This window comes from Macrotis lagotis, chromosome X (assembly GCF_037893015.1).
Source record: "Macrotis lagotis isolate mMagLag1 chromosome X, bilby.v1.9.chrom.fasta, whole genome shotgun sequence".
Taxonomy (NCBI): domain Eukaryota; kingdom Metazoa; phylum Chordata; class Mammalia; order Peramelemorphia; family Peramelidae; genus Macrotis; species Macrotis lagotis.
The window spans coordinates 586,698,975-586,711,882 of NC_133666.1; the positions used below are offsets into that span (position 1 = coordinate 586,698,975).

The 12,908-nt window shown below is 36.5% G+C and overlaps 1 protein-coding gene across 1 annotated transcript in view; it reads left to right on the forward strand.

Moving 5' to 3' along the window:
* Nucleotides 1-335: 335 nt before the first annotated feature.
* Nucleotides 336-12,908, forward strand: part of FAM91A1 (family with sequence similarity 91 member A1) — a 58,837-nt gene continuing 46,264 nt past the window's right edge. The window contains exon 1 of the mRNA XM_074201619.1: nucleotides 336-479. Within this exon, the coding sequence (XP_074057720.1) occupies nucleotides 408-479 (72 nt within the window). The 5' untranslated portion in view covers nucleotides 336-407. The remainder of the gene's footprint in view (nucleotides 480-12,908) is intronic.

The following is a 12,908-nucleotide window of genomic DNA, read 5'->3' on the forward strand; positions in this document are numbered from 1 at the left end:
CTTCCAGACTTCAATTCCCATGAGCCCCCGCGGTGACGGGATCCGTCCATTGGCAGAAGCTCCAACAGGCCCCTCCCACTCCGGAGGCTCCAGCCAATCGCGCGCCCCGTAGGTAAGGGAAGGGCGTCTGGGAAGAGGAAGGCGCCCCCCCCGCGGAAGTGACGCGAATCCGAGACCGTTTCCGGAAGATCGAAACTAGGAAGAAACTTGGAGCCGTCGCGGCGTACGCGCCCCTCCGCCCCCCTCGGCTCGCTGTCCGCTCCCGGGCCGGCCTAGGGCCCCGGCCCCCGAGGCATGGGGCGGCCGCGCCCTGCGGCGCCGTGAGCCGCCGAGCCTCCCGCGGGCGACCCCGGCGGGGCCGTGAGGAGGAGGGGGCGCCGCCCCTGCGGGCCCCGGCGCCCCGCGCCATGAACATCGACGTGGAGTTCCACATCCGCCACAACTACCCCTGGAGCAAGCTGCCGGCCAACGTCCGACAGGTGATGCGGCGCGGGGGGCGGGGGGAGCCGGGGCGGGGCGCCGGGCACACCTGCTCCCGGGGCGGGCACGGGGGAGAGCTGGCGCTCCCGCCGCCCCCCACCCGGGAAGGGTCGTCGGACGGACGCGGCCCGTGTGACAGTGCGGTGGAGGACGATGCACGCGCGTGGGGACGGAGAAGCGCGGGCTCCCTTGCGGTCCGCTGCCTGTGCCCCTTGGGCCTCGCGCCTCCTAGGTGCCAGTGGTGCTGTGGGGTGCGTGTAGGGGCATCTGCTTAGAGAAGTGCCTGCGTGTGTGTGGACAGAGCCGGAGGCACACACTTAGACCTTAGCGTCATTCCAGTCCCTAACCTTCATCTTGCAGAAAACCGAGAGCAAGAGAGCCCGAGGATTCACACATAGAATCAGAAGTCACTTGAATCCAGGTCTTGTGATTCCATAACTAGTGATGTTTCCTCCACACCAACTACCGGGAGAACCACCAGTTATTTTCTTCCTTGCGATGAAGGGAAGATGAATGTTGAATACATGTTTTTCTGAATATGAATAATAGTGACAAGAGGGAATGCCTAATTTAGATTGGAATAAAAAGGCGATATCGCATTGCTTTTTTTGTAAGGAATCCTTTAAAGGCATTGGTAAGATTAAGCCAGATCTAAGTTTAGCCACTTGTAGACAGTGGTTGCAAAATCCTCCCTGCACAAATTTCTTAGAGGAAATTTTGGAACTTCATATTAGTATCTTTAAGATTTTACCAATACAGGAGAGCTGCCGGGAAAGGGACTAATGATGATTTTTTTCCCCCACACATTATTATGATACTTTGACGAGTTTCATTACATAAGGAAAACACCAATTCACCTATTATGAAACTGTTAAAATTAGTTTTAAAACCCATTTTAATATGCCATTATGGAAAGACTTGAAAAACTATATAAAGTTGAAGGAGGGGAAGAGATCATCATTACACGGCTGTTTCATTTAAAATTTCATCCAAAACACATCATGAAATTGGGGGTAATTTTGGCTGTATTTGTAGGTAGATTAACTTTAATCTGTTTTTCAGGTTTTTTAACATTAGATCTATATCAGTGAGTTACATTATTGATTTTTATTTTTAAGCAGAGACACCGTGTTATGGTGGAAAGAAGACTAGCTTTTGTTTCAGTGGTTTAGATCTCACCTCTGACTACCTGCCACTTGTGTTACCTTGGGCAAGTTATTTAACCTCATTGGTCCTCAGTTTCCTTGTAGGTAAAATATGGTGTTTTGGAGTAGACATCCTCAGAAAGCCCTTTCAACCTTAGAGTTATGATTCTGAAGTGTTGTTTTAAAACTCTTATTTGATCCTCACAATTTAAACACCTCAAATCATTTCCTTTAAGTCTTTGTCTGCTTAGCTCCTTTCTTAATGCTGCTTACCAGTATTGCTTCTCTACTAAAATGACATTTCTTTACCTTCACTTTTCTTCTGGAACTTCCTTATCCCAAGCCCAGGATCTTTATATTTTTTAAGGGTTGGGAGAGAGTCTCTTTAGAAAATCTTCCATATGGGGCGGCTAGATGGCACAGTGGATAAAGCACCGGCCCTAGAGTCAGGAGTACCTGGGTTCAAATGTGACCTCAGACACTTAATAATTACCTAGCTGTGTGGCCTTGGGCAAGCCACTTAACCCCATTTGCCTTGCAAAAACCTAAAAAAAAAAAAAAGAAAAAAGAAAATCTTCCATAAACAAACATTTGCATATAAAAAAGTCTAGAAAAAAATTTTACATGAAACTGTTAATCTGTTACTTTTTGTATATATGTATATATGCACATATACATATGTGCATAGATATGTATATTTTTATATATGATGCCCTGATTATTCCCCATTCTAAATTTCCTTCTAGTTTAAAAATGTTTCATTGATACTCATTTCTTTTTTCTTTTTTAAAACCACTATCACTACCCCTCCTCAAACACATTTAACTAATTGTTAATATAATTTTGAACTTTCTATATTTTTTAGCTTGATCAGGGTCCTTCAGTCCCTTAATAACCATCAGAGTAGCATGCAGAAAGGGACCAGATTTTTTATTGTTTTATTAAACATTATTTATAATATAAACAATATCTGTCTTCCTTTTATTATTAAAATTATGTTTTCTATTTCCCTTAAATTTTTTGTTGCTATCTTTTGTTTTTGTGGTACTTACATTTTCTAATATATCCCATCTCCTGTTTCAAGAGCCCTATATTTTATAAAAAAGGGGAAAAAGACAGTTGTGTTAGATAAAGAATACATCCAAGTGTGACAGATGCCGTGTTCCAAACTATTTCTCTCTTTGTGGTCCTCTACTGTCATGCTCTTTGCTCCTAAAACCATTTTGATCTATATGATCTTTAGCAGGAAGGAAGGGAGCTAAAGCTTGGCCATTATAATTTCAGTTGTGAATTATTTTGTTGTTTTTTTTTTCTACATATCATTGCATATATCATTTTAAGTCTGCTGCTTGATGTCATTTCTTCCAGTATAGTATTATTCTATTGAATTTATTCATCACAGCTTGTTTAACTATTGTCCACTTTATGGGTCATTTACTCTTTGATTCTTTGCTGCTATAGAAAGCACCATTACAAATATTTTGGTGTCAAATTTTTATTTTTTTAAAAAATCACTGACCTTTTTTCTTGTGGTGTGTGCATGTTAGTGGGGTGACTGAGTTGAATGGTATGGACATTTTCATCATATTCTAAGCATAATTTTAAATTGGTTGGACCAATTCACATTTCTAACAACAATAGATTAGTGTGTCTCTTTTTCTATAGCTCATTTACTGACTATTCTATCTTTTGACATTTTTGCTAGTTTCCTAGATAAGAGGTGAAATAGTTTGTATTTTCTACTTCAGAGTTTCTGAGACTAGGCTATTTGGAAAGGTGGATAAAAAGCATTAATAGTTTTCACTTTATCGCTGTCTCTTTATATTTATATTACATAAGCATTAATAGTAGGAATAAATTATGGAATTATTTCCATAGGAATTTAATTTTTATGGAAGAAGAATAAGTTATCTCTTATAAGAGTAAGAGTCTTATCACAGAATCACTGATTGGTTTTCTTTAAATCTTTACAATATCTGCCTCTATCCTTGGTTTTGTGTGTTGAATATTGATGATTGTTCCTTAAAACATGTTTTGTTGAAGAAAAAAATTTTAAAATCAACATAGCTAATGCAGAGAGGTGGAATATGCTAAAATACAATATAAGTATGGTCAGGGCTTTCTTTGCCTCCTGGTTTACTGGTAAAAGAAATTGGACTACTCTAAAATATGGAAATAAAGAATGTGATGGCCCCAGTTTCCTCTTTCTAAAATTCCACTTAGCAGTACATGATGTAATCAAAATGAGAGATGGCTCAAAGCTGTCAATCCCATCTTCTCTCATTCCATATGAAGATTGACTTTGACAGTAACAGATACGGCCAAGTTCCTTGACGTTTGGAAAGGTACACAGATTTAGCTCAAAGAATTAAACCTACTGAAATGTTCAAATATGTTTTTAGCTTTGAGCATTTGGATTCATCCTACAGTGTGCTGGTGATCCCTTACAAAGCAATAAGAAAACAGGCTATAGTCACAATGAAAACTTTTGAGTGTATAGCAAATATTTATTGATTGGTATTGGCTAGTCAGTGTTAGTAGTTCTCTATTTTCATGAAAACTAAACTTTTGTTTTGAAAATATACTAAGGGTACATTTAGTAACAGCTTCCGGCTCATGTTAAAATAAACATATTTTATTTTATTCTTCTTGGATTCTGGAAGTATCTCATCCATTATGTAATAATTATTTATCCTTCTCATCTTCTTAACTACATTGTAAACTCCATGTAGATAGAGAATGGAATCATACTCTTCTTTGCACCCTTCAAAGAAGTAACTCTAGTAAGTAAAGTTTAATTGTCTCAAACTGAAGTTTTGTGTTTAAGTTTATATCATATATTTTCCACAGGTCAAATCAATAAGTAATGACTAAGTGTCTATTATGGATCAAGCCCTGGGGAATATAAAGAAAGACAAAAATTAGTCTTTTCTTCCAAGGAGCATATAAGCTAATGGAGTAGACAACACGGAAACTTAAGTGCAGTCAGACTATGTTCAGGATAAATTGGGGATAATTTTTGAAGGAAGTCACTAAAATTAAGGAGGGGTGGCTTGTAGAAGATGGATTTTACCTGAAACTTGAAGGAAGTCATGAGATAGAGAGATGAAGAGGGAGAGAATTTTAGGCATGAGGATCAGCCAGTGAAAATATATTTGGGATATAGGGTGTTATATTCAAGAAATGTGAAGGAAGCCATTTTCACTGAATTGAATAGCATGCAGGAGGTGTGTAAGGTGTAAAAAAAAAAACAGGAAAGGAAGAAAGGGACCAGATTATAAAGGGCTTTAAAAACCAGAGGGTTTTATATTTGGTTCTGGAGGTGTTAGGGAGCTACTGGAATTTATTGAGTTGAAAGTTAACATGATCTGATTGAAACTTTAATAAGATCTCTTTGACAAGTGAAAGATAGATTGTAGTGGGGAGAGACTTGAAGCCAGGAAATCAACCAGCAGGCTATTATATGGTGAAGGCCTGTGTATATGAGAGATATTCTGAAGGCAGAAATGACAGACTTGGCACTGACTGGATAGGAGTAGTAAAATGAGAAGTGGAGAATGACACCTAGAATTTGAACATAGATGTTTAGGATATCACTCAATAGAAATGGGAACATCAGTAAAAAAGGAAGTAGTTTTTTGGGAGAAATAATGAGTTCAGTTTTGGATATAGCATGTTTAAGATGTTTATGAGACATCCAATTGCAAATGTCCCCAGAGAGTTTAGGACTAAATGAAGAGACCTAAGAATTATCTGCATATAGAGAATAACTTAATTCTTGGGAGTTGCTGAGATCACCAAGCAAAATAGTATTGAGAGAATAAAAAAGAGAACAGAGACTTAGGGGCATCCATCAATAGCAGGCATTAACTAGTGAGTACTGAGATTAAGAAGGAACAGTCAGGTTAAAAAAACAAACAAAAAACAAGAAATAACAGTGTCACAAAGACCCAGTGAATAGAAAGTATCAAGGAGAAGAGGCTAATTGATACAGTCAAAGGCTAGAGAAGTCAAGCAGGATGATGGCTGAGAGAAAGATTGGATTTGGCAATTGAAATCATTGGTAACTTTGGAGACAGTTTCAGTTGAGTGATTAGAAAAGTTGGAAACCAGACTGGAGAATTCAGAAGAGAGTGCAAAAAAAAGGAAGTAGAGGGACTGATTATAGATGGCTTTCTCAATAAGTTTAGTCATGAAAGGGAGGAAAAATTAAGTACTTCTACTATGTCTTTGTTTCTCTTCAACAAAAGACTAAAAAGGCAGATTTTACATTCTTTGGACAAAGAGGTAAATAATGTCATGTAAGAATCCAAAAGTAGATACCCTGATTTAGAAAATACATTATCAATATAAACAGTCTAGATGCCAGATAAGACCTGTATACTGTGGCCAGAGCATCATCAAGTTGTTGAAGTATTGACAGAAATATTGACAAATAAAGAGTATTAGATTGCTTTGGAATTATTTAATTTGGGCACTTCATCTACATTAGGATACTGCATTTTCCCTACTTGTGCAGTTTTACATTCTACTTTTCTGGAATATAATTAATTCTGCATGATAGGAAAACTACTTTGGCAGAATGTTGGGTAGATGGGAGTAGGCTGTTGGGCAGTCAGGAATCATTTATTAAGCACCTAATTTTGTGACAAGCACTATGCTAAACCCTAGGGATACAAAGAAAGACAAAAGATGGGAGATACACAATGTAAACAAGTATGTACAGACAAAATAGAGACAGGATGAGCTAGAAACAATGAATCAAGGAAAGGTACTAGAATTAAAGGAGAGGAGTAAGATTTGCCAAAGAAGGTGAGATTTTTGCTGGAATTTGGAGGCAGCTAGGATGCAGAGATAAGGAGGGAGAATATTCCAGGTAATTGGAGGAGAGCCAATGAAAATGCCTGGGAATTGTTCAGAATTTGCAACTGATTAGATGTGAGAATGAAGAAGAGGAAATAAAATAGTATATCAAGGTTTCTAGTCTGAGTGATGGGAATCATATATTTTAGAGATGGAACAGCATCTAAGAGATAATACATATTTTCTTCCTCTTTTTATTTTTGCAAATAAGAAACAGTAGCACAGAGAGGTTGTATCTTTCTCAAGATGAAATTGATGTTCAAAGTAATTTTTAAGAAAGATTTAATATAACAGTTATATAGGATGAAAGATTGAAAGCAGGAAGCCTAGGAAAAATTGAAACCAAGCAGGAGACTTAAAGTAATTTGGTTATGAAGTGTTGAAGTTGAAGGCATGAATTTGGATAATGGTATAAAGAACAAGATCAAGAGTTAATATCTAGACTGGGGGGGGGGGGTGTAATAAAGTATGATGTAATGGGGAGTGAAGGAGAGGAAAAACAATGGCCAAAACCAGTTAGTTTCAAGTTTGTGAGTCTAAGAACTCATGGAAAAATTAGTGAGAGGAGACCATTTGGGAGAGGTGGCATCATGTGGAGTTGAGTTTTATAATTAAAAATATAAATAAAGGAGCATGACAGATAGTTTTGTTTAGTAGCATTCATCCATTAGTGAATTTGTCATGGATACGGTTTCTGAGAAGTTAAATGGTTTGTCAGGGAGAAGCTGAGAAGGATAGTCTGGAAATTTTGTTACTTCATATGACAGCAGTCATAAATGAGAACTAGTTTGGTGTCAAAAGACAGAAAAAGACAAGTTATTAGTGTCTCATAGTTCTTCAGAAAATTAGTTTAAATTTCTGTCTTTACAGGATATTGTTGTGAGTACAAAGGTGAAGTTCTTTTTTTTTAATATTTTTTTTTCCTCCAGTTACAGGTAAAGGCAATTTTTAACATTCATTTAAAAAATTTTGAGTTTGAAATTTTCTCTTTCCCTCCCTCACCTCTCCTCTCCCTGAGTCAGTAAGCTATATGATATAATTTGTTGTGAAAAAAAAAGATACAAACCCAAAGGGAAAAAAATGAGGTGGATTTCTAAAACAGCCTTTTGTAGGTTTCTTCCCCTGACTTCCACCTAATCATAATTCTCCTTACCATAAGAAAGAGAAGGCAATATAAATTTATATTGATCTTCTTTAATCCTTATTTCAGTGTTGTTTGTTTATCTCCCCAGTGGGTTCCAAAAAAGAATAGTTCATCTGAATGTTTTCGAATGGTATCTAGCCAGTGTCTCCAGGAAAAAAAAATACAGAGAGACTTCTTGCTGTTTCCATAACTCATTCACCAACAATTCACTTGCAAATGAATAGCGAATGTGTCTAACTAAAAGTAAATATGTCTCTAAGCAATGAAACAAATGATGGGGGGTAAAATTAAAATTTTACCATTTTTTAAAAAAAGATGTTGCTTCTATAGAACAAAACAGAAGAACTAAGAAGTACTTGAGTGTTTGGAATTGGACAGTTGGGGAGAAGAGCTTATCTAAAAATGTATAGAGGGTTAGAAATGGAATAGGCAGTGTAGTTGAGAAAAAAACAAGGCAAATGAATATTTTGGGAAGAAAATAGTCCAAGAAAAATGTGTACATATGTATCAGTTCAGGAACAAATACAACTCTAAAGGTACTCAGAGATTGATTTTTCAAGGTATTTCAGATAAGGGAAAATTCCAGAAGAGTGTTTTTATTAAACAAAGGCAATACAACAAACAACCATTATGCTTGCTATATTATACCTGGAGAGTCCTTATTGAAAATATAAGAAAAGATAGATTTTTGTTTTTCCCCCTCTATCTAAAAAAGCAAATTATATCTTTATTACATAGTTTGACATTGTGTTAAAAGAATTAAAGATTCTATTATGTTTATGGGTTTTTTTTTTAAAGAAAATGTATGATGCAGTGGAACAAGATTCCACATATAGTTTATAAAAGACTGAGACATATTACTAGCAATGAAGTCAGTAAGCATTTATTAATTGTTTACTTTGTGCCAAGGAGTACAAATACCAGCTGAAAGCTAGTTCTTGCCCTCAAGGAGCTTATATTCAAATGGGGAAAGACATGATAAGAGAAATTTCAGAACCTGGAGAGTTATGAAGACATGGCTGATCTGGATGCTTTCCTCAAAATGGAAGTTCTGGGAGAAACCAGCCAATCAAGGGTACTTTTGGTGTGAGAAGTACTGGGGAGAGGAGCCTTCTGTGACAGGTTAGCAAAAGCAGAGAATTTTAAGTGGAGCCTGGAAAAGCAATTAACATATATATTCAGGAATAACATATATATAGTCAGGAAAGAGTGAATCACATTTTGAGTATGTTAACTTTTAGGTATCAATAGATTGACATCTTTTGGAGACGTTTCCCAGGGAATAGGAATGAAGTTTAGAGCTCAGAGATAGATATCTGAGGTCACCTCTACAAAGAGGTGACATTTGAAGCCAAGGGATACAGAATCAGGAAAGAAGAGCTTAAATGACAATGTAAAACTGAGGAAGGCATTACTGAAGAAATAGTTAGCAGGCCTTCATTACCTCGCAACTGGACCCTTACACTACCCTTGCACTAGTTTCTTCCTGCCGCTAATCTCTCCCCTCTTGCTCTCTTTTCTACTCACATGTCAAAGCGATTTCCTAAAGCATAAATTTGTTCTTGTCAGTCCTACCCTCTCCCCCCATTCAGTTAATGTCATTAGTTCCCTATTGCTTCCAGAGTCAAATATAAAGTCCTCTGTTTAGCATTCAAAAAATCCTTTTTTTCACAACCTCCTGTCCTTTTATACCTTATATTTTTTCCGTACTGTGTAATTTATTAACCCTGGCCTCATCTCTGCTTTCTGACTTCCTGGCTTCCTTCCAGGCCTATTGAAAATCCCACATTCTACAGGAAGCCTTTCCTGATCCCCTTTAATTCTAATGCCCCCACTATTGCTTATCATTAGTTTGCATTGTCTGTATCTTGTTAGTTTATGTTTGTTTGCATGTTACCTTCTTATTAGACTGTGAACTCCATGAGAACAGAGACTGTGTTTTTTTGCCTTTCTTTGTATCATCAGTGGTCATTTCAGTGACATACATAGTAGGTGCTTAGTAGAAGTTTGACTACTGAAAATTAAGAAAATATAATATCTGTGAAACTAAGGTAAAATTTCTTGTTTAGCAGAAGGAAGAGTAGTCAGTAGTGTCAGAAGTCAAGGAGGTTAAGTGCTCAGAAAGTATTCGGCGGATTATTTCTGATTGGTGGGTGACTTTTTTTTAAAAGGTCACTTTTAGTAGAATAGTAGGAATGGGGGCAGCTAGGTGGTGCAGTGGATAGAGCACCAGCCCTGGAGGCTGGAGGACCTGAGTTCAAATCTGGTCTCAGACACATAATAATTGCTTAGCTTTGTGACCTTAGGCAAGTCACTTAACCCCACTTTCTTGTAAACAACTAAAAAAAATAGGAATGGAAGCCAGATTGTAGTAAGATTAGATTAAAAAAAACCAAACCAATAACCCACTCAAAATATTATAGGAAGATGAGATAAAAAACAATAATCCACTCAAAATTAATATACATATATATGTACATTTGGATTATCCCATATAATCTTATCAATTAAAATGATTATTGTACCATTCAGTATATTAATGAGATAATGGGAACAGTTAGGATATCCAACTCTTTCAATAAGATTAGCAAAGTGTGTGGAATGGGGGAGAGGAGGAAGAGAGAGAAAAAGAGAGGAAGGGGAGGACAAGAGGGACAGATGGAGATAAAGGAAAAGAGGAGAGAGAAAAGAGTGGAGAAAATAGAATCAAGGGGACAGATTTGCTTTGGCAAGAGGAGATACTGGACAGAAGGAAAGAAGGAACTTGAGTGAAGATGCAAGAGTATTGAAGAAATTTTAAGGAGTGCAGAATAGTTGATGCTTCAGTCAAATTGAAGAGTAAGATTGACCATGAGAATGTGTGAATTAAGAGTATAGAGTTTGGAACTTGAGCTATATGAACCTAAACTTGGGAACTAATATTTGTTTTTTTGACAATATGCTGCCCCCCCCTTTTCCTCAAGAATATTTATTACGTGTTCTTGGTCCACAGCAAATTTGTGGATACTTTTTGGTGTGTAGCCATGATTAACTTTATGAACTGAAAAAAGAATGAAAAATTATCAGTATATATTTTGTTTAATCTAAATAAAGACCCTTTTCATATTAAGTCAAATGAGTAGGAAAGCAACTTTTATTTTTAAGCCTTCTAATAATATTTTGTATTTTCTCTGATTACATATCAAGAAAATTCTTAGCATTCGTTTTTAATGATTTATTTATACATTTATACACAATAGTCTTGTTGTGAAACATAGAGAAATCTTCAGAGAAATGAAATGAGAGAAAAAAAATATTTCAGGCTGTATTTGGATACCATTGGCTCTTTCCTTGGGATGGGTTCGATTTTTTTTTTATCGCAAGTCCATCAGAGAAGTTGCTTCAATATTTTTCCCACAGTTGCCATTGTTAACTGTAATTCCTTACATTCTATTACTCTACTCCCATTTATTCTATTCTCTCTCTCTCTCTCTCTCTCTCTCTCTCTCACCCTCTCTCTCCTCAGAACTGTGTTGACTATCCTCTCCCATGAGCTCTCTTCTCTCACCTACAGGTCCCCTCCCCCTCCTCCTGTCTCCCTTCTTCCATTCCTTTTCCTCTCCTTTTTTTTCCCTCTAGGGTAGGATAGATTTCTATACACCATTGAGTATGTATGTTATTTCCTCTCTGACCCATTTCTGATGAGAATGAAGGCTCATGCATTCCCCCCCCACCTTCCCCCTCTTCCATTCCTTTGCAAGACCTTTTTCTTGTCTCTTATGTGAAATATCTTAGTCCATTCTACCTCTCCTTTCCCTTTCTCACAGTACGTTCCTTTTTTCACCCATTGACTCCATCTTTATACTATAGTATACCATTATTTTCAGCTCCCTCCTGTACCTTGTCTATATATTCTCCTCCTTAACTGCTCTTATAGATGAGAAGATTCGTATGAGTTATCAGTATCTTCTTCTCATGCAGGAATATATGCATTTCAGCAAGATTAAATCTTGTTTTGCTAAGATTTTATTTAGGATTTTTACATCTATATTCATCAGGGAAATAGGTCTATAATTTTCTTTCTCTGTTTTAACTCTTCCTGGTTTAGGTAACAGTACCATATTGGTTTCATAGAAAGAGTTAGGCAGAGTTCCATCTTTCCCTATTTTTTCAAAGAGTTTATATAGGATTGGAATCAATTATTCCTTAAATGTTTGGTAGAATTCACTTGTCAATCAATCAGGCCCTGGAGATTTTTTTTTTTAGGGAGTTCAATAATGGCTTGTTGAATTTCTTTTTCTGAGATAGGGTTGTTTAGGTATTTAATCTCTTCATTTAACCTGGGCAACTTATATTTTTGTAAATATTCATCCATTTCACTTAGATTATAAAATTTATTGGCATAGAGTTGGGCAAAATAATTTTGAATTATTACTTTAATTTCCTCCTCATTGGTGGTGAGTTCACCTTTTTCATTTATAATACTAGCAATTTGGTTTTCTTTTTTTTTTTTTTTATCAAATTGACCAGAGGTTTATCAATTTTATTGGTTTTTTCATAATACCAACTTTTGGTTTTATTTATTAATTCAATAGTTTTTTTGCTTTCAGTTTTATTAATTTCTCCTTTAATTTTTAGAATTTCTAATTTGGTATTTGGGGATTTTTGATTTGTTCTTTCTCTAATTTTTTTAGTTGCATGTTTAGTTCATTGATTTCCTCTTTCTCCAATTTATTCACATAAGCATTTAGAGATATAATATATCCCCTCAGAGTTGCTTTGAATGAATCCCATAGGTTTTGGTATGTTGTTTCATTATTATCATTATCTAGGATAAAATGGTTAATTCTTTCTATAATTTGCTTTTTGGTCCACTCATTTTTTAAAATGAGGTTATTCAGTTTGCAATTTGTTCTAGGTCTATATCTCTTTGGCCCAGTATTGCATATGACTTTTTATTGCATTGTGATCTGAGAAAGATGTATTCATCATTTCTGCCTTTCTTCAGTTGATATTAGGTTTTTATGTCCTAGTACATGGTCAGTTTTTGCATAAGTTCCATGTACTGCAGAGAAAAAGGTACATTCCTTTCTATCCCCATTCAGTTTCCTCCATAAGTCTACCATATCTAATTTTTCTAACAATCTATTTACCTCCCTAATTTCTTTCTTGTTTGTTTTATGATTCGATTTATCTAGATCTGATAGCGGGAGTTTGAAGTTTCCCACTAGTAGAGTTTTGCTGTCTATGTCTTCCTGTAGTTCTTTCAGCTTCTCCTCTAAGAATTTGGGTGCTGT